The sequence below is a fragment of the Asterias amurensis genome, chromosome 10 (assembly GCF_032118995.1).
Source record: "Asterias amurensis chromosome 10, ASM3211899v1".
Taxonomy (NCBI): Eukaryota; Metazoa; Echinodermata; class Asteroidea; order Forcipulatida; family Asteriidae; genus Asterias; species Asterias amurensis.
The window spans coordinates 21,655,401-21,678,858 of NC_092657.1; the positions used below are offsets into that span (position 1 = coordinate 21,655,401).

The following is a 23,458-nucleotide window of genomic DNA, read 5'->3' on the forward strand; positions in this document are numbered from 1 at the left end:
CCCCCTTTGTGCATCCCCAAGATCCCCATCGAAGCAGCGAGCGGCATCAGAGTCCAGCTTTCTCCAGAAGAGGATCAGAGCATTCTGAATGAAATGTCGAGTTTTCAGAATAACACCAACTCATTTAGAGATTTCAAAAACATTGTGTTCGGCAAACTTTTACTATATAATGGATTAATGAAAAGAATTGATCAAAACGTACACTGGAAACCTCTATAAAGAGCTCTGCGGATATTTGGTTGACTTTGCAACATGACATTAGTTATTTATTAAAACAAAATTCAGAAATTAACACTCACCAGCATCAGGCGAAATTGACACGCCATCAATTGCAATATCAGAAAAATCAGTCAATCCAGTTATTGCTTCCACTGCTATCTTGAAGCTTGATATATTAAATATGTCTACATTTATCTGGAGCCATGAAGTTGAGTTTGTTCTTTGGCCGCTTACTGTGAAAATCAACTCTCCAGCATTTATATCCCCATCGATGGGGGTCCTGTAAACATTCAGAGTGCCTGTAATAATGAGCGACAAATATGTTTTCAAATTTCTTAAATACTTCGGGGTCCAACCATTAAATTTTTCCTCCTTGGTTCAACCATCATAAACATATACAAACAACTTCATTTTATATACCGTCATTCCATCAAGATCACAGTAAAACAGAAAAAAAAGAAAAAGTATATTCTGTATCCCTGATGCAAATTTAACGTCTAACACATATATCGTTGCGGTACCTGCTGCCAAAACATAGGATTCGAACTGCCTCTACATAGCTACCGCGCAATCTCCGTAGTCTAGTTGGTTCGAATTAAACCCCGAGTAATATGCCTGTGATATTTTTTCACAGGACTCGGGGAAGTACTGAGTATACAGTGCTTACACACATCAGTGTATGGGTAAAAAAATAAAATAATAAGATTACAGCAGTTTGTCGTTGATGTGTTTTTCACAAAATTAGGTAAAGTACTTGGCATACAGTGCTTGATACACGTACGTGTAAGAGTAAAAACAAATTTACTGACTACTTTGTTTCAAGATAGTGGCTTAAAGCTTTTATATTTTAATTGAAATTTTGACACCGTGTTGTGGATCACTAGTGATTGATTCATTGATTTCTTGAAAAAATAGACAAATGTACAATCTGGGTCTTACCTGACTATTAAAGGAACACGTTGCCTTGGATCGGACGAGTTGGTCAAAACAAAAGCGTTTGTAACCGTTTTTTATAAAATGCATATGGTTGGAAAGATGTTTTAAAAGTAGAATACAATGATCCACACAAGTTTGCCTCGAAATTGCGTGGTTTTCCTTCTACTGTGCGAACTAACATGGTCGGCCATTTATGGGAGTCAAAATTTTGACCCCCATAAATGGCTGACGTGTTAGTCGACAAGGTAAAAGGAAAACCACGCAATTTCGAGGCATGTTTGTGTGGATCATTGTATTCTACTTTTACAACATCTTTCTACCCATATGCACTTTATAAAAAACGGTTACAAACGCTTTTCAAAGACCAACTCCACCGATCCAAGGCAACGTGTTCCTTTAAAGGGAAGGTACACGTTTGGTAATTACTCAAAACAAATATTAACTTAAAAACTGACCTGGTAATGAGCATTGGAGAGCTGTTGATAGCATAAAACATTGTGAGAAACAGCTCCCTCTGAAGTAGCATAGATTTTGAGAAAGAGGTAATTTCTAACTAAAATAAATAAAAGACTTCTAGCCAGAAATCTTTTATTCCTATTTGAAACCACACAAATTCGTCCAACAAGGTTTTTTTTCTCTCATCATTTTTCTCGCAACTTCGATGACCAATTTAGCTCAAATTTTCACAGGTTAGCTATTTTATGCTTATGTTGGGATACACCAAGTGAGAAGACTGGTCTTTACAAATCCCAAGCCGTGACACTTGTGTCCTTAAGCAAGACACTTAACCATTGCTTCATCCTTCGAATGGGACGTTAAGCCGTTGGTCCCATGTGTTAAACGCATGTAAAAGAACCCAGTGCACTTATCGAAAAGAGAAGGGGTTCGCCCTGGTGTTCCTGGTCCGATCAGCGGCAAACTGCGCCACAACACCTTGTAAAGCATTACATGGTGCTATCAGAATTAGGTCTCATAATTCAAACATAGTCCCACATCTGGCAGGAAATACTGTATGCTAAGTGCCAGGAGCGTCACTTGGTGACGGACATGTGCGCTATATAAGAAGCCACAATTACTATTATTATTACAAATTACCAAAAGTGTTCCTTCCCTTTAAGACAATGACAATGATCCAGGGAAATACTTGATCTTAAATGATGTCATGTATAGATATTTGCATTCAGAAACTATGGGTGCGTTCGATCACTCGGGTGAGCTCCTGACAAGAGCATAGCGAACGATCACTCACACTCTCGTGGTGACGTCATGCACCTCGGGCCAGCCCCAAGTGACCCGTTCCACAAGCAGGGCACTGGGGGCTGACCCGAGTGAGCCCCTGGAATGATGTCAAAGCTATCGAACGTCCGGGGGCAGATCGGGGTCGACCCGGGGAATTCGCTAATCGAAGGCACTCATAGTTATAAAAATAACAGATGTACAGGATTTCTGAACAAATTTACCTATTGCAGTGCCGTGTAAGTTATACCAGAAACTGAACGTTCTACTGGTGCTGAGGGTTGTCACCACGGAGGGACTTAACATAACGGTTCTTTTTGACGCTCCTAAGCTACTTTCTACATAGATGTAAGCACCATCTTCAGCTGAAAGGAAACATATCATTAGGCTATATAATAAGGTAGCTGCGACAAAAGGGCTTGTCCTAGCCCTACACTGCTCAAACACGGGTGTCATCACATAGATATTACAAACTTTCACCATATGAGGTTAAAATATCACTAATTTCCGCAAAAACAATTTACATTGATGTTTATTTTGAGCTAAAAAGAAACATATCATTAGGCTGTATCGTACAGCTTATATAGTTATGAGAAATTAATATAAATTCGAAATTGGCAAGTTTGTGTCAAATGCCGATTGTCACATGTGGTGCTTGAAGTTCGCTTGAAGATAAATTCATCATCACATGCGCTCGTGGAAATACGGAAAAATGCATCCCATTGGCAACTCAGCCGTACACGGACACACTTCCATATTCCACTCCACTTATGTGATATATTACCTTGAGTTCTGTCATATGTCGGCCCAGTTCCTGACGTATCGGTACTTCCTTGTTCAATTGCCCAGTTTGTATCGTCATCGTTAGACTGACTCCAGCCACAAAAACCATCTTGGAAGTCGCAATCAAAATCTTCACCACCTACTGTTGAAATCAAAAAAGAGAAACAATAGCTAGATGTGGTAGGATCTTTCATGGTGTCATACAGGACAAATCCATCAAAGGGTTTCTTAGTTTAGCCAAAATAATTCGGAAACTTAACATCCTTTTCAGAGAGTGAACATTGTCAAAACAAGGGGCCATTAAACCTATTGGGTGAGCAATAAATCTGCCTGTGGCAGTCAGCAGCCCCACCGGTTTGTCTTGAACCAAAGACAAGTACAGGGTCCACTGTACTGAAATTACATTGAGATAACAGGTGTGAGTTGGTGAAGAAAAAAAAGGGTATATTATTTTTGCCTCTTTAAAGGAGGATTAGGTTTGATGGGATTCGAACCAACGACCTCAGTAAAAACAATCTTTACCAACTGAGCTTTCTAGCCCTTTGTTCAAATAAGGAGATAGCCAACATAGGGCTGGATACCTAGCTCAGTTGGTAGAGCGTCAGCATGTTGAACTGCAGGTCAGTGGTCCAAATCCCGCTCTGGTCAATTTGTCTGTCTTCAACCCCAATTTAATTACTTAGTTCACAGCAACTTATGATTATAAGAAAACATAGGCATGTATTTATAACAACACAATTAAGATATGGAAAGGTTTGTGGTAACATTTAGTGACTAACTTTAGTGAGTTTGGGTTGTTTTAAAACGAACCGTTGGTTTCAACTCCACGTTTCCCGCAAACCTTTCCATATCGTATTTCCACTAAACAGAGTTTCAAATCCTACTTAACACAATTTAGATTAGCGGAAAAAAAAACATACTTATGACAGGAACACACTATGTATCAAAGGGTTTATAGACTTCCAAAATCACAATACCTGCAGCAGAGCATGATCCTTGTGTTATTGAGACATCATCAATGGCATACACATCACTTGATAGAGCCTGCTGATTGGCTGCTAAAGCAACTGTGAAGTTTGCTGATTGGTTGGGTATTTCAGTCATAGTCTGTAGCCATGCCCTCCTACCAGTCTGATGCCCTTGAATGCTAGCTAAAGGAGTCTGGGTACCAACACTCTCCGTAGAGGGATAGGCGTAGACATCAATCGAACCTTGAAGAATAATCAAAGTCAAATTCATAGGTATTGTTACTTGCAAAAGTTGTTTCAATTTTGAAATGGACTAATTTTGTACTCATTCCTGACTTTCAATAATGTTTTTACATGTTAAAAAAAAAAAGTCGTCTTCAAAATAATATAAAGATCTATTGATCTTAAATCTGATTTCACCTTCACACCAATTTGTCTTCGCACTGAATACTCAGTACTTCCCTAAGTTCTGTAAACAAACTAACATACAAACTTCTCTGGTGGGATTCATACCCTAAACCTTTGCAATTCTGGTCGTTGGTTTGAATCACACTCGAGTATGCCTGTGAATTTTTTATTTTTTTTAACAGAACTCAGGGAAAGTACTGAGTTCACAGTGTTCACCCTGATGCAAATTTAACATCTATTAAATCGTTTGCAGTACCTGCTGCTAAAACATAGGATTCGAACTGCCTCTAGCCACCGAGCAACCTCTGCGGTCTAGTTGGTATGACACTGCTCTAGAATTGCAAAGGTCGTGGGTTCGAATCCCATCCAAGTAACATGCACATCGGTGTATGTGGGTAAAAACCAAAATGACCATAATTTGGCTCTGAAAAAGTCAGAAATGATGCACAAAATCCCCGTACAAAGGGTGTGGAGACCCATTTTTCTCTGAGTGAGAGTCCTCATTTAATTTTGATAACGGCAAATTTTGCATTGGAAAGGTATCAAAAACAACTAATAATAATAATAACAATAGCCACCATTTATAAAGCGCAAAAAGCAGCGGCATCGAAGCGCTGTTAACAAACATTAACAATCTTAAGCAACAAAATAGACAATCTAAAAAATACCTAATGCTACATTAAAAGTTAACAAACATTAAAAGAACATTTACAACTGAAATCAACTTACCTACAGTTTTCAGCGGAAAAGAGTTGTACCAGAAACTGAGACACCAAGATTGTGCCATGTTTTCTTCAACATACACAGTTGGGCTTATTAGATAAGATTTCAATCCAGTGGTTAATCCAAACTCATTGTAGAAGACATACACTCCGGTATTATCTGAAAAAAAAGTATGGCCGAAGTTATAAAGACACTTGACACTATTGGTAATTGTCAAAGACCAGTCTTCTTACTTAGTGTATCCCAACATGTGCATAAAATAACAAACCTGTGAAAATTTTGTGCTCAATTGGTCATCGAAGTTGCAAGAAAAAACACTCTTGTTGCATTACTTTGTGTGCTTTCGGATACATAATAAAAAGCTTCAGCCGAAGTATTTTATTATTTGAGTGAGGAATTATCTCTTTCTCAAAAACTACGTTACTTCAGAGGGAGCCGTTTCTCACAGTGTTTTATACTATCAACAGCTCTCCAAAGCTTGTTACCAAGTAAGGTTTTTATGCTAACAAATATTTTGAGTAATTACCATTGCCTTTAGGGGTTGTGTATGATGTAATTGAAATGAATTGTATTATACTGACTGAGCTGAACCAAGTTTTTTAATACAGTATGAGTCAATTAATTCAATGATGGCTGGCTTTTTGGTATAGGCTGTTGGTACACCTACATATGTTCGTCTGCCCTTGTTGCCCCTTGTCTTTGTGTATCTTGTGTTTAGGTTAGGGCATGGAAAGGTTTGCGGTAACGTGTAATGACTATCTAAATGAGTTGGGGTGGTTCTGAAAAGAACCGTTGGTTTCAACTTGAAGTTTCGATCAAGTTGAGGGTACAAAAGCCAAGGCTTCACCCAATCCTTAGTTTTGCACTTCTGATTTGCTAATAATGTTGGCTACTGTTTATAACTGTCTATGAAACACCTATTAATTATGTGAAGGCATTAACAAAATAAATATTTTATTGAATTATATTGAATTGAATAGACTTTAGACTATAGGTTTTCTCGGTCAATTTCGTAAAAAAAGCAGCCAATTTAACCACCAATCTATTGTATTTCGCGCGAAATCGAATGCTACTGAAAAGGGTCATTCGATTTCGTTTTATGATTAGTCAAATGTATTGTTGCGTCATTCGATTTAACAAAATAATCATTCAATTTAACAATTCATCAAAGCAGCATTCAAAATCGCAGACGCTTCTTGAGGCGTGTGTGTCACGAGAAAGAATGTTGATACGCTAAATTGAACAGAGTGCTAAAGGAATTTGACTCGACTCAAAGCGAAACTGAATGGCCGAATTCTGAATTTGAAACGCAGTAACAACTGAAGAGGCAAAACAGCTTTAATTCGAACGCATGCAAATGAAATTGACTGCTAAATTGCCGAATTTGACCGAGAAAACCTATCATACTTAGAAATCAAAATCAAATCTTATCATCCATCTTATCATCAACATTTATTTCCATACAAACACAATATACAAATACAAACAACAGGGTTTTACAAAGCATGGAAACTGTACGGAGGCAATAACTCTTACCACCGATTGTGTGATCTACCAATGGGCCATCTGAGAGCTCTCCTCCCTGTAGCTGCCAGTGGGAGTCGTCTTCAACCACAAATGTCCATCCACAAGGTCCATCGTCAAAACTACAATTAAAACTCTCAACTCCTAAAAACATCAATTGATACAAATGATTCCAAATGTGCATTCTGTAGAAAGGAGACTCTTTACCCTTTGGTGCACAAGGCGGTCGCAAGTGGCCACCAAAAACACGTCACACTGAAGTATGATCAATGGTCATAACTTAAAAACTACAACCCCAAAATAAATACAGCCCTCATTTGATTGTTTGAGCTTTATTTTTTTTTATGTGATGTTCAACAGGGGGTGCTATTAAAAATTGTTTAGAAAAATACGGTTGAACACTAGACCCAGTGACTGAAGTGCTAGATTCCTTTTTTCGAAATTTTCGATTTTTCGAGAAATTTTGACATTTAAATGTCAAAATTTCGAAAAAAGGAATCTAGCGCCCCAGAATGTCAAAATTTCGGAAAAAGGAATCTAGCACCCCAGTCACTGGGTCTAGTTGAACACATACTTGTACTTGTTTTGCTTTATTTTTGACTAATCTGTGAGACCTGTGAGAGGCAACTGCTGGTAGGTTACTTTATTTTGTGAAATTTGATCTCATTTGAAAGAAAATGTTGAAAGGAAAGCTTTAACGGAAACTAAACAAAATTACATACTTACCTGTATCTGTTGATATCGTTATGTCATCAATTGCGATATCTGATGCAATTGGAAACCCAGCCGTTGCCTCCAATGCAATCTTAAAGATCACAGTATTTGATATAACGATCTCTTGCTTCAGCCATTCTGTAGCAGTTGTTCTTTGTCCACTCACAGTGAAGATTTCAACACCATCGTTAATGCTACCACTAATTGGTGTCTGATACACTTTCAAGTCACCTATTAGATAGGAAAAGTAATAAACTACAATTGTTACACATGCTTTTCAACCCCAGCTAGTCTGACATCACACACAATATTCACAATACAGTGTGCAACACCTGGGCCCAATTTCATACAGCTGGGTACTTTTTCAAAATGTCCATAGATTTACATTAAACTTACAGGGTTTGAAGATAATGATAGTGGAAAGCTTCCCTTCAAATAGTACTTACTAGGGTGCTGTAGTTTGTGAGAAATGAGTAAAACAATGTCATGAAAATACGTTTGTAAATGCTTAAAATAATTTTGGTCTCATGAGACAAAAATTATTTTCATGACATTGTTTTACTCATTACCCAAAAACTACAGCACCTCAGCTCGTAATATTTTCAGGGAAGCTTTCTACTATCATTATCTTCACACTGTGTAAGTTTAGTGTAAATCTGTGGACATTATGTTTTTTGTCCTACAAAAAGTACATACACCCTTTAAGCAAAATTAAGCAGGATACCAGTCACAGATTGTACATGAGTCATGGTATTTTAACTGGTAGTTTAATCCTTTTTGTAATATTTTTGTTGTGCTTTAGCTACTTTTTTGTGTTTAAGCAGCTCAATGAAACTTGGCACAGGAGAGAGTGCCATTAGGTGAATATTGATATGTGTGAGTCTTGGGCACTGAACTCAAAGTTTTGGTTGCTGAGTAAAAAGTGGTTAGGTTAAAATCATTGCTAAGTCCATTGGAAAAGCTGTACTCGAGCCCACCTGTGGGCTACTTCGTGAGTGTGAGTGATTGCTAAGTGTTCTTCACCTAGGTGTTATTGGGTACCAGAGGAGGGTGTATTTTTACCTTGGACATCGACAGTACAAAATAACAGAAGACTTCTGGTAATTACCTACTGCACCACCGAACATGTTGTACCAGAAACTGACCACTCTGCTTTGGCTGAATCGAGTCACTACGTCCAGACTTAAGAGAACAGCCTTGTCCCCAAAAGATATACCATGAAGGTAGATGTATTTGCCATCAATAGCTGAATGGAAACAAATTTACCAGATGTTTAAATGTTAATAGGCCATTTCACACTAGGGGTGTCGGGAAATGGGAACGTGTCAAAACAAAGGAGTGTCGGAACAGAGAGTAGTGATGGATCATAGGGGTGATGCATCATATATGTAGGAATATCGAAACAGGAGTTCTATTGGGGTATCGAAACATACTTAGGGGTGTCTGGAAATAAGAGTGTCAAAACAAGGAGTTTCAGAAACATAGGGGTGTCAAACCATAGCAGTATTGGAACATAGGGGTGTTGGAACATGAGTGTTAGAACATTGGAGTGTCAGATGGGAGTGTCAGAAAACAGGGGTGTCTGAACATAGGGGCGTCAGAAAATTGGGGAGTCAGAACATACATGTAGGGTAGTCAGAACGTAGGGGTTTCGGAACATAGGGGTGTCAGAAATTGTTGAAACAGATCGATATCGGAACAAGGTTATAATAGTTAGGGTTAATGTTAGGGCTAGGAAAATAAACTACTTAGTTCCGTCAACCTGACGGAAGAAAGGGGTGTCAAAATATAGGTGTCAGATTATTCGTCTGTCAGAGCATATGGGTGTGAACCTTAGCAGTACTTACTTCCAATGGTATGGTCAAACAGGGGTCCCGTGTTTGAGTTGGCTGTGGGTCCCCTCTCTATAACCCAGTTGCGGTCATCATTGAGTGATTGGCTCCACCCACAAAATCCATCCTCAAAGTCACAATCAAAGGTTACTGTGTCAAGATCAACAGACAAAGATTTGCATTAATAGTTCAATTCAAACAGGGACATTCGGGACGTGGCAGCAGACTTACCAGGTAAAATCCATTGCTCTCAGTAATTTGCGCATGCTCAGAACTACACAAACAATGAACATATTTACCTGGTAAGTCTGCTGCCACCTAGCATTCCAAAGTCTCCTATTCAATTCAATTAAAACAACTTTAATCATCCTCTAACATCAGTAGGCCAGTTCCATATAAGAATAATAACAATGATTTAGTCTTCGAGAAAGACTCTGCTAAGATCAAAATGTCTGTCCATTAACATTTGTTTACATTTATACCATATAGGTCCATTTAGTTGGTAAGTTGTTTGCAACAGCTAATTCTATTTTCTCAATAATAATAACCAGTTTTTACTTTTGAGAGGCGTTTCGAAAAGCCTCCAACATTATTACCCCTGGTCTCTCAGCCATTGAATTCATCGCTTAAACCATCTCACCTCCCAAGAAATATTAGCTACAAAGCTAAATCAAAGATCCATCTCTGCCACCACAGGTACCCATTTACCCCTGGGTGGAGAGAAGCATTTATAGTTAAGTTTCTTGCATAGGGACACAAGTGTCATGACCAGGATGCGAAACTGTAGAATGAGCATAGGCCTACACATCTGTTGTATATTGTCATACCGCCCTCTTGTGACTAGTATTGGTAAGGTGTAAACACTTGGTGTAAGTTGCCATCTTGGATTTAGTCTTGATACAATAAACATCGTACTCGTACTCTCAGTCAGAGTCTCTTGCCTACTATTACAGAAACCACACTCTGCTGAACAGAAACACCAGAGCTTGCATGAGCTTGGGGCTCTTTATTCGCTCGACCACGACACCCTTTGGTATGCACTTAGCCTGACCAAGGAAAGGTGGACATAAACTTAATAAAAGTACACTGTTTGGTTTGGGTGCAAACTGACAAAATTTAGCTGAAACCAAGTTGTGCTTTATGTGGTCAGGTTGGTGTAGTGGTATCTTTCCCCGCTTTCCATCTCTAGGACCCTGGTTCGAATCATGCCAGGGTCACTAAATGTGGATTGAGTCTTCATCCCTGGAAAATTCTCTAGGGTTTTCTTCCCACATCTACAAGTGAAACTTCCTTCCTTGTCTTTTTTCCATTGGGTTCTTTGATAGCACAGTGACTTAGTTTGATTTCTGAGCTAGGTCTTTGGTTTACAACTAGAATACATGAATTGAAATGCTTCTACTGCGAATGAGAAGCGATTATGATGTCACAATACTGTTTTTGCTGCAAATATTTCATAAAAAACTCTGGCGAAATATCCTTTATGAAGTTGTGACGTCAGCATTCGCTTCACATTCACGTTTGCAGGAAGTACAGACCAAGCTTTTGCTTTGTTTAAATATGAAAAACAAAGCAATTTGTACTCACAATTAACATGACAATCTCCTTGTGTTATAGAGACATCATCGATGGCGTACACATCACTTGATGATGGCTGCTGATTGGCTGCTAATGCAACGGTGAAGTTTGTTGATTGGTCGGGTATTTCAGTCAGAGTCTGTAGCCATGCCCTCCTACCAGTCTGATGCCCTTGAATGCTAGCTATAGGAGTCTGGGTACCAACATTCTCCGAAGAGGGATAGGCGTAAACATCTATTGAACCTATTTGAAAGATAACAATAGAAGATACCGCTGCAATAATAAGAGTTAAAAAAAAAAAAAAAAAAAAAATTAACTTCTAGGACTGCACAACCATTACTATGTGGTTCCATGTCGCACAGGGAGTGGTTAGGGGCAGTTGCGTCATAAGAAAAAAAAAGGATTGATAGATGGGATAAAACTTTATGTATGGCGCCACAACTTTTCACTAATTTTTACAAAAAAGGACATCTCATGTTGAGGTAAATTACATGTAGATACTATATTATTTCATGTAGAATGAAAAAGTGGCGTCGCCATTTAATACAGACATTTTTTCCGCTTTTCCTTAATTATAGATTTATATGGGAAAGGCCAAGAAAAGAAAAATCAGTTACAAGGCACATTACAGCACTTTCTTAATTCCATAAATAAATAAAAAATAAAAAAATGATGTACATCACACATACATTTGTAGGGCCTACATCACACATACATTTGTAGGGCCTAGTCTCGAGTCTTGAGTAGTTTAATCCCTAAACAGCTCACGTAGGAAGCTAAACTGGGATGGTGCCTACATCACACATACATTTGTAGGGCCTAGTCTCGAGTCTTGAGTAGTTTAATCCCTAAACAGCTCACGTAGGAAGCTAAACTGGGATGGTGCCTACATCACACATACATTTGTAGGGCCTAGTCTCGAGTCTTGAGTAGTTTAATCCCTAAACAGCTCACGTAGGAAGCTAAACTGGGATGGTGCCTACATCACACATACATTTGTAGGGCCTAGTCTCGAGTCTTGAGTAGTTTAATCCCTAAACAGCTCACGTAGGAAGCTAAACTGGGATGGTGCCTACATCACACATACATTTGTAGGGCCTAGTCTCGAGTCTTGAGTAGTTTAATCCCTAAACAGCTCACGTAGGAAGCTAAACTGGGATGGTGCCTACATCACACATACATTTGTAGGACCTACAAACTAATTCAACATACACGTCAAAGAGTGGAGCGGCAAAACTAGTTTGTATAATTATACATTATCAGCCTGATAGATAATACACAGCACAATGGTGTCTCCATTTTAGTGGTAGATTGCGTACACAAGCCGTTACCACACAACGCAATAAAACACCTCACAAACATTAAACCAACGGGAAAACCATGGGAGTATATTGTAGTCTATAGTCCAGCATGTTTCGTGGATTAGTAAAAACAACATACGAACAAAATACATACAAATACACCGACATTCGAGCAGGATTGAGAAAACTATTACGGCAAACTATAAGCTCCAAGATTTCCATCCAGTCGTAGTTTCTACACTGAATTCGTGCTGCACAGCACTTCCGGTACACGGTGCCACCATTGCACTGTACACACGCACTGGCTCTGTGCGCACATGCAAGGCTAAGCTGTCATTCCGAGGTATGTCAACACGCAACACGTGGTTGCTTTAAGTTTTACGACTGTTTGAGTATCGCCAAATATACATTGTACAAAGGTGTTGGAACTGGGATCAGTAATAATAGTTCTCAAACAGCCGTGGGTGGGGCGGGGCGGGGGAAGGGGAGGGGGTGCAGGAGGAGGGCTTAAAGGAAAACGTTGCCTTGGATCGGACGAGTTTGTCGATAAAACGCGTTTTTAACCGTTTGTTATAAAATGCATATGGTTGGAAAGATGTTTTTAAAGTAGAATACAATGGTCCACACATATTTGCCGCGAAATTGCGCGGTTTTCCTTTTACTGAGCGAACTAACACGGTAGGCCATTTATGGGAGTCAAAAATTTGACTCCCATAAATGGCCGACCGTGTTAGTCGACGAGGTAAAAGGAAAACCGTGCAATTTCGAGGCATATTTGTGTGGATCATTGTATTCTACTTTTACAACATCTTTATCCCCATATTTTGTATGCATTTTATAACAAACGGTTGAAAACGCTTTTAAAAGACCAACTCGACCGATCCAAGGCAACGTGTTCCTTTAAGTGCCGACCCCGAGTGGAGTTGACGTGATGTTATTCATCCCTCCACTGTCAGTCACAACTTTTGCGATCCGTGCCTCGGGAGATCCGGAGAGTCGCTCCTATAATAATTATGGAAAATTAACACAAACCATGGAGGCTAGGTGCACAGACTGAAGAAGGAATTGATTCAAGAGAGGGCGCTATCAGAAGTATTATTTTGTGTGCGTTATAGTTTGGTGAAAATACTATGATCTCAGGTGTTTTACTGAGAGGTTTCCCGGGTAAATGAGAAATAATTAAATAAACAGACACATTTTATTACATTCCTCTGCGAATTAACTGTTGTAAATCTCATAATTTTCTTTCACGTTATTGTAAACAGCTTATTAAAGTACAGCCTAAGTTCAAACGGTAATCAAAAATATTATAATTTTCTACCAATCACATACAGTTGTCTTACCCATCTCTCTTGTTGGGTAAGAGTTGAACCAGAAACTCACACACCATCCGATCCCATTACCGTTTGCTATGACGTCAGGACTCACGAGAATGGCCGACTTGCCAGAACTGCCGCCAAAGTTATTTATGTAGTAATAAAACCCCGTGCTGCCTGCAAGTTAAGACAATGTTGATTTAATAATAATAAATAATCAAAGGTATTGCGCTTTTCCAAACAATGGTTAAAGCGCATAACAAATTGTAAATTAAAACTAGCTTGAACAAATAATTTTAAGAAAGAGATAAGTTGTACGTTTTTCTTGGAAGATTTACGAACATTAATTTAGGAGATTGTTCCAGTTCGGCTGCAGCAGAGTGTGAGAAGGCGTGTTTGCCACAAGAATAGTCTGGACCTATGAGTATTAAGCCGCGTTTTATCGGCAGAAGAACAGAGTCCTTGACGGTGGGTTTGGCGAAGACGAAACAAACTTATTAGACAGATAAGGTGGAGCAAAGCCATTCAAACATTTTAAAGTCACCTGGAAGTGGTATTTTTGCCATATACTAAAATAACGTGTTTTGATGAGTGGGATATGAATAAACAATGAACTATTAAGGTTTAAAAAATATGTTTCCATGTTATTTTACACATTTGAAAATAAGCCCGACCCGAGAGGGCGCTGTTTGTGACGTCAATCGAGGCGCGATGTATCGCATGCAGTGCCAACCATTGATCTCCAGTATACTGGAGATCAATGGTGCCAACACAAGATAGTGACGCAAGCTAAAACATGCCCTCAATACCTGATTTTTTCACGATAGGAAAATGCTCTTTTAGGTTCGTTACGTCTTTCAGGCACCTTCTTCGACTTCCCCAATAGCTGGAAAATTGTTGGCAGGTCGTCACGTTTTAGAAAAGAACTTGACTCTTCATGTCAAAATGTGTGGTGGTTTACTGCACAGCGCTGGAAAAGACTTGCAAACTGTGACTCCATCTTTAGTTATAATAGATATTAATTCGCATCGGGGATAAAGAATATTAATTTTTTATCCATACACCGATGTGTGTACTGAGTATACAGTGCTAACACACATCGATGTATGGGTAAAAACCAAAATTAATATCCATCTTTTTTAGTTGTTTTGCTGCATCCAGCAGCAATACACCTGGTCGACATTGCCGGAAAAATGCAAGAAAAAAACTTTTTCGAAACGTACAAACTCACGACTAGGACTTGAATGTACTTGGCACGTACGTGTGCTCGATGTTCGATCGAGGTAAAGTTCGATCTTCACAAAAGGGGTAGGCAGAGTCACCCCCACACAACTTTAATTACATAAAAATTGTAAAAAAACAATTACCAAACAAAATGATATTACTGTTCAGAAACATAATATACTTTAGTGTTTGAAGAGTTGTTTTTTTGTTGTAATGTTTACAGGTTACTTTAACAAAAATACAGAAAAGTTTTGAATTTGATGCGGGTATCCATGGGAAGCCATGTGTAGTTTAGCGAGTAACGGAGATCTCCAAAAGTATAGAAGTCATAAAAGATAAAAGATCCACGAATTTCACTCTCCAAAAAGCATTACAATTCTCGCACAAGTTTAAAAAGCATCACAAAATTAATAAACAACTAGAAAAGGCAGATACATTGCACAAGAAATAAAAAGACAGATTTAAAATAAAAACCTAATTCATAGCCAGTTTATAGCCATCTATACAACAGTATACAAAATATTGTGTTTTTTTCCACTAAAGGTGTTGACCAAAATAACATATACCATGCCCTTAAAGCCATTGGACACTTTCGGACCAGGACAAAAATTAAAAATTCACAGATTTAGAAAATACCTTACAGGGTTTACAGAAGGTTATGGTGAAAGACTTCTCTTAAAAAATTATTCCATGAAATGCTTTACTTTTTTAGAAAACATTAAAACAATATCAATTCTCGATATCGAGAATTACGGATTTATTTTAAACACATGTCATGATACGGCGAAACGTGCGGAAACAAGGGTGGGTTTGCCCGTTATTTTCTCCCGACTCCGATGACTGATTGAGCCTAAATTTTCACAGGTTTGTTATTTTATATAGAAGTTGTGATACACGAAGTATGGGCTTTGGACATTACTGTTTACCGAAAGTGTCCAATGGCTTTAAGGTGTAGGCCTATGATAGGGTCATTCATTGGTAATGGCAACGAAACAAAATTATGTTTGTTTTATTGAATACTTACCGCCAACGTTATAGTCAAATAATGGTCCTTCGGCTACGTCACCTTGGGTTCTAACCCAGTCCACGTCATCATCAGTGGATTGTATCCATCCACATGGACCATCTTCAAAGCTGCAATCAAATGTCCCTAATGGAAAAGATAGCAAACAAAATTTATAAGAAAAAGTTGTTTAGCTTAGGCCTTGTTTGTTACATTTATTTAATGAAGATAATTCAACAGACGGAGGCTGAAAAAGGAGCAAAAGTCAAAAGACTGTTATTTAAAACGATGTGCCATGCTGAGTCCTGTATTTTGAACGATACAAAATCAAATGTTCCTTTTTTGGCAAAACATTACATAACAAAAACAAGTAACATACTTCTAATTTCAGTTGCAACAAGGTGTAGGCCATCAACAATTGTATGGTAACTACACCCCATGCTCAGATACACCTTTTACGCTTAGACACAACTTATGTGTATTTTTTCCCCAAAAATCCTATAGACCCTAATCTTAACCCTGACCCTAGTTAACTGTTAGCGCAATTGAATCGCTTGCTCAATCATTACACATGTATTATTCTGTGCAATCATTCCGCGCAATGCCTTGATTGCGCAGCGCGATTGCCAAAAATGAGCACTAAATTTATAGAACGAGTCGTCGGCGTCGATCGTTGACTTGATTATGATTGATTGATTGACAATGATTCTGTTTTCTTTTTAAAAACAATTTTTCTTTCAGTTTGGTATGCATGCTACTCAACTGTATTCAAGGATAACTTTCCGTAAGGCGCCACCACTTTTTCACTCATTTTTAGAAAAAAGGATATCTCATTGAAGTAAATTAGTTACTATAATTAAAAGTATATAAAATGCATATTGGTTTAGAAAGATATTGTAAAAGTAGAATACAATGATCTACACAAATATGCCTCGAAATTGCGTGGTTTTCTTTTTATCTTGTTGAGTAACACGGTCATTTATGGGAGTCAAATTTTGACTCCCATAAATGGCTGACCATGATAGTTTGCATCGTAAAAGGAAAACCGTGCAATTTTGAGTGATACTTGTGTGGATCATTATATTCTACTTTTAAAACATCTTTCTAACCAGATGCATTTCATAACAAACGGTTTCAAACGCTTTAAATAGACCAACTCGTCCAATCCAAGGCAACGTGTTCCTTTAACAGTGATCAAGTTCACTTAGGAGACATCCTTACGTTAGTTTCATTACCAGATATATGATAATAATCACCATACAAACATGTAGTTGGTGACCTGTATGTACTGAACATTAGGCCTGTAGTTACACAGATAACAGAGGCCACGACCTACATGTATGTTGCCCCTGGTCTTGGCCTTGGCGCCTTCAACATGTATGACTTTATGATTTTTCTAATGGAAGTGCCCTTTGCTATGATTTTGGGGGTTGAACAAAGAATTGACTACATGTAGAGTGGGATTCGAACCAACGACCTCCGGATTAACATGCTGGCGCTCTACCAACTGTGCTACAGTGTATCTAAGAAAGCCCTATGTTGGCGGTGTCCCTATTTTGTCAAATAATTGGTCTGCGCATGTAAGTGAGGAATGAAGTGCACGCTGGTCTACATACATGTGTAGCTACATGTACATGTAGATCAAGTTTGATCCCTAGTTAGACCAGCATGCACCACATCCAACAGTTTGCACTTGCGCAATGGATATTGCGAAAAGATCTACAAATGTATGGCCTTGCTCTTTTCAGCATGTTCAAAGATGCAATTCAAGGTCTCAGACATTTTATTTTACTATTGATGGTTTTGGCTGAGTGTATCTCAAGTACATGGTTACAATTAAATCAGTTTAGGAAGAATACTTGTGGTGAATAAATGCCTTCATGCATCCTGCATCTACTTTTGTCGGTTGTCAACGTTTATTTTTCTTGGTTCATCTGTCATCAGCTCTTGGTAAAATAATCCCCTGTTCCTCCCCATGACAGAAGTATTACACTCATGAAAACTGAAGTATAGACAAAATGAAATGCAAGACTTTATTTTATACTTTTAATTTACTATATAATTTTTAAATAAATATGTACATGTATGTCTTTAAAATAGAGCTGAAAGCAGCTGCAATACATGTACAAGGGGTAAACTATAATCACTTTATTTTATATTTTACATTTAGTAACGATCAAACAACCATACACCTTGGAGAAAAAAAAGTTGTTTGTCACACTTCAAGTACAATCCAGGTTTGAACAGCATGGCCCAACTAAAAAACAAAAAAAATGGTTTCTTAAAAAATACAAGATAATTTCTGGGTAAATTGATTTTTTTTTCATTTCAGAGGTACATACTACATGTACATGTGTATGTATGGATGTAACAACATATCTGCCTTTTTTTTAATATATTGTAAAACCATCCTGTTTTATGAAAAAAAAAAAAAAAACAGATTTATCTGTTTGCTTTTTTCAACATGTTTAAAATTGAGAAGTTGGGCTTATTTCCTTGGAAAAGCTGAGCGCTTTTGTCTGGTTGTATTGCGACAAACTGCAACATAAAGTACTGTAAAAATAATATACTAATAGAGTTTCCTTAAAGCCATTGGACCCTTTCGGTACAGAAAAAAAGAAAGAAATTCACAGATTTACAAATAATTTACAGCGTTTACAGAAGGTAATGATGAAAAACTTCTCTTGAAATATTAGTCCATGAAATGCTTTACTTTTTGAGAAAACGGTAAAACAATATAAATTCTCGTTAGCGAGAATTACGGATTTATTTTAAACACATGTCATGACACGGCGAAACGCGCGGAAACAAGAGTGGGTTTTCCCGTTATTTTCTCCTGACTCCGATGACCGATTGAGCCTAAATTTTCACAGGTTTGTTGTTTTATATATAAGTTGTGATACACGAAGTGTGGGACTTGGACAATACTGTTAACCGAAAGTGTATAGTGGCTTTAAAAGGAAGGTACATGTTTGGTAATTATTGTCAAAGACCAGTCTTCTCACTTAATGTATCCCATCATAACCAAAAAATAACAAGCCTGTGAAAATTTGGGCTCAAGCGGTCATCAAAAATGCGAGAAAGAAAAAAACACCCTTGTTGGACAAATTTGTGTGCTTTAAGAATAAAAGACTTGTAGCTAGAAGTCTTTTATTATTTTAGTGAGAAATTACCAAGTCAGTTTTTAAGTTAATTTTTGTTTTGAGTAATTACATGTACACGTACCAAACGCGTACCTTCCCTTTAAAGATTCATAATAAATAAACAGATTGCAAAGCTTCAAATTCTATTTACTCCATTTGCAAAAATAAGACATAGAATACTGAACTGGGAAACCAGAAATGTGTCCCATAAGCCCTGTTCACACTGTAATGTATCTCTGATCCCTGTGGACAGCCCAGGGGAGGCCCTGGGAGTATATTACCCCATGGGTAGGGGGCCTACCCCAGCGCACTTTCACACTGTCCCCGCCTACATGGTATGCAAGTCCAGAGGCTCTGGGAGTATATTACCCCATGGGTAGGGGACTACCTCAGCGCACTTTTACACTGTCCCTGCCTACATGGTATGCAAGTCCCTATAAGTCTCTATAAAGAGCTCGGCGGATATTTGGTTGACTTTGCAACATGGCATTAGCTATTTATTAAAACATAATTCAGAAATTAACACTCACCAGCATCAGGCGAAATTGACACGCCATCAATTGCAATATCAGAAAAATCAGTCAATCCAGTTATTGCTTCCACTGCTATCTTGAAGCTTGATATATTAAATATGTCTACATTTATCTGGAGCCATGAAGTTGAGTTTGTTCTTTGGCCGCTTACTGTGAAAATCAACTCTCCAGCATTTATATCCCCATCGATGGGGGTCCTGTAAACATTCAGAGTGCCTGTAATAATGAGCGACAAATATGTTTTCAAATTTCTTAAATACTTCGGGGTCCAACCATTAAATTTTTCCTCCTTGGTTCAACCATCATAAACATATACAAACAACTTCATTTTATATACCGCCATTCCATCAAGATCACAGTAAAACAGAAAAAAAAGAAAAAGTATATTCTGTATCCCTGATGCAAATTTAACGTCTAACACATATATCGTTGCGGTACCTGCTGCCAAAACATAGGATTCGAACTGCCTCTACATAGCTACCGCGCAATCTCCGTAGTCTAGTTGGTTCGAATTAAACCCCGAGTAATATGCCTGTGATATTTTTTCACAGGACTCGGGGAAGTACTGAGTATACAGTGCTTACACACATCAGTGTATGGGTAAAAAAATAAAATAATAAGATTACAGCAGTTTGTCGTTGATGTGTTTTTCACAAAATTAGGTAAAGTACTTGGCATACAGTGCTTGATACACGTACGTGTAAGAGTAAAAACAAATTTACTGACTACTTTGTTTCAAGATAGTGGCTTAAAGCTTTTATATTTTAATTGAAATTTTGACACCGTGTTGTGGATCACTAGTGATTGATTCATTGATTTCTTGAAAAAATAGACAAATGTACAATCTGGGTCTTACCTGACTATTAAAGGAACACGTTGCCTTGGATCGGACGAGTTGGTCAAAACAAAAGCGTTTGTAACCGTTTTTTATAAAATGCATATGGTTGGAAAGATGTTTTAAAAGTAGAATACAATGATCCACACAAGTTTGCCTCGAAATTGCGTGGTTTTCCTTCTACTGTGCGAACTAACATGGTCGGCCATTTATGGGAGTCAAACTTTTGACCCCCATAAATGGCCGACGTGTTAGTCGACAAGGTAAAAGGAAAACCACGCAATTTCGAGGCATGTTTGTGTGGATCATTGTATTCTACTTTTACAACATCTTTCTACCCATATGCACTTTATAAAAAACGGTTACAAACGCTTTTCAAAGACCAACTCCACCGATCCAAGGCAACGTGTTCCTTTAAAGGGAAGGTACACGTTTGGTAATTACTCAAAACAAATATTAACTTAAAAACTGACCTGGTAATGAGCATTGGAGAGCTGTTGATAGCATAAAACATTGTGAGAAACAGCTCCCTCTGAAGTAGCATAGATTTTTAGAAAGAGGTAATTTCTAACTAAAATAAATAAAAGACTTCTAGCCAGAAATCTTTTATTCCTATTTGAAACCACACAAATTCGTCCAACAAGGTTTTTTTTCTCTCATCATTTTTCTCGCAACTTCGATGACCAATTTAGCTCAAATTTTCACAGGTTAGCTATTTTATGCTTATGTTGGGATACACCAAGTGAGAAGACTGGTCTTTACAAATCCCAAGCCGTGACACTTGTGTCCTTAAGCAAGACACTTAACCATTGCTTCATCCTTCGAATGGGACGTTAAGCCGTTGGTCCCATGTGTTAAACGCATGTAAAAGAACCCAGTGCACTTATCGAAAAGAGAAGGGGTTCGCCCTGGTGTTCCTGGTCCGATCAGCGGCAAACTGCGCCACAACACCTTGTAAAGCATTACATGGTGCTATCAGAATTAGGTCTCATAATTCAAACATAGTCCCACATCTGGCAGGAAATACTGTATGCTAAGTGCCAGGAGCGTCACTTGGTGACGGACATGTGCGCTATATAAGAAGCCACAATTACTATTATTATTACAAATTACCAAAAGTGTTCCTTCCCTTTAAGACAATGACAATGATCCAGGGAAATACTTGATCTTAAATGATGTCATGTACAGATGTATAGAAATTTGCATTCAGAAACTATGGGTGCGTTCGATCACTCGGGTGAGCTCCTGACAAGAGCATAGCGAACGATCACTCACACTCTCGTGGTGACGTCATGCACCTCGGGCCAGCCCCAAGTGACCCGTTCCACAAGCAGGGCACTGGGGGCTGACCCGAGTGAGCCCCTGGAATGATGTCAAAGCTATCGAACGTCCGGGGGCAGATCGGGGTCGACCCGGGGAATTCGCTAATCGAAGGCACTCATAGTTATAAAAATAACAGATGTACAGGATTTCTGAACAAATTTACCTATTGCAGTGCCGTGTAAGTTATACCAGAAACTGAACGTTCTACTGGTGCTGAGGGTTGTCACCACGGAGGGACTTAACATAACGGTTCTTTTTGACGCTCCTAAGCTACTTTCTACATAGATGTAAGCACCATCTTCAGCTGAAAGGAAACATATCATTAGGCTATATAATAAGGTAGCTGCGACAAAAGGGCTTGTCCTAGCCCTACACTGCTCAAACACGGGTGTCATCACATAGATATTACAAACTTTCACCATATGAGGTTAAAATATCACTAATTTCCGCAAAAACAATTTACATTGATGTTTATTTTGAGCTAAAAAGAAACATATCATTAGGCTGTATCGTACAGCTTATATAGTTATGAGAAATTAATATAAATTCGAAATTGGCAAGTTTGTGTCAAATGCCGATTGTCACATGTGGTGCTTGAAGTTCGCTTGAAGATAAATTCATCATCACATGCGCTCGTGGAAATACGGAAAAATGCATCCCATTGGCAACTCAGCCGTACACGGACGCACTTCCATATTCCACTCCACTTATGTGATATATTACCTTGAGTTCTGTCATATGTCGGCCCAGTTCCTGACGTATCGGTACTTCCTTGTTCAATTGCCCAGTTTGTATCGTCATCGTTAGACTGACTCCAGCCACAAAAACCATCTTGGAAGTCGCAATCAAAATCTTCACCACCTACTGTTGAAATCAAAAAAGAGAAACAATAGCTAGATGTGGTAGGATCTTTCATGGTGTCATACAGGACAAATCCATCAAAGGGTTTCTTAGTTTAGCCAAAATAATTCGGAAACTTAACATCCTTTTCAGAGAGTGAACATTGTCAAAACAAGGGGCCATTAAACCTATTGGGTGAGCAATGAATCTGCCTGTGGCAGTCAGCAGCCCCACCGGTTTGTCTTGAACCAAAGACAAGTACAGGGTCCACTGTACTGAAATTACATTGAGATAACAGGTGTGAGTTGGTGAAGAAAAAAAAGGGTATATTATTTTTGCCTCTTTAAAGGAGGATTAGGTTTGATGGGATTCGAACCAACGACCTCAGTAATAACAATCTTTACCAACTGAGCTTTCTAGCCCTTTGTTCAAATAAGGAGATAGCCAACATAGGGCTGGATACCTAGCTCAGTTGGTAGAGCGTCAGCATGTTGAACTGCAGGTCAGTGGTCCAAATCCCGCTCTGGTCAATTTGTCTGTCTTCAACCCCAATTTAATTACTTAGTTCACAGCAACTTATGATTATAAGAAAACATAGGCATGTATTTATAACAACACAATTAAGATATGGAAAGGTTTGTGGTAACATTTAGTGACTAACTTTAGTGAGTTTGGGTTGTTTTAAAACGAACCGTTGGTTTCAACTCCACGTTTCCCGCAAACCTTTCCATATCGTATTTCCACTAAACAGAGTTTCAAATCCTACTTAACACAATTTAGATTAGCGGAAAAAAAAACATACTTATGACAGGAACACACTATGTATCAAAGGGTTTATAGACTTCCAAAATCACAATACCTGCAGCAGAGCATGATCCTTGTGTTATTGAGACATCATCAATGGCATACACATCACTTGATAGAGCCTGCTGATTGGCTGCTAAAGCAACTGTGAAGTTTGCTGATTGGTTGGGTATTTCAGTCATAGTCTGTAGCCATGCCCTCCTACCAGTCTGATGCCC

General features: G+C 38.4%; 1 protein-coding gene across 1 annotated transcript; it reads right to left on the reverse strand.

Annotated features, from left to right (window-relative positions):
- Positions 1–46: 46 nt before the first annotated feature.
- LOC139942805 (MAM and LDL-receptor class A domain-containing protein 1-like) lies at positions 47–23,360 on the reverse strand. Its single transcript, XM_071939582.1, has 17 exons — positions 23,296–23,360; positions 22,320–22,460; positions 21,760–21,900; positions 19,436–19,654; positions 15,784–15,909; positions 13,563–13,712; positions 10,928–11,161; positions 9,359–9,493; positions 8,620–8,757; positions 7,524–7,742; positions 6,810–6,941; positions 5,280–5,432; positions 4,152–4,385; positions 3,176–3,316; positions 2,616–2,756; positions 300–518; positions 47–84 (listed from the first exon to the last, which is right to left on the reverse strand). The coding sequence occupies exons 3-17, from the start codon at positions 21,839–21,841 to the stop codon at positions 47–49; spliced, it is 2,361 nt and encodes a 786-aa protein (XP_071795683.1). The 5' UTR covers positions 21,842–21,900; positions 22,320–22,460; positions 23,296–23,360.
- Between the last annotated feature and the right edge of the window lie 98 nt (positions 23,361–23,458).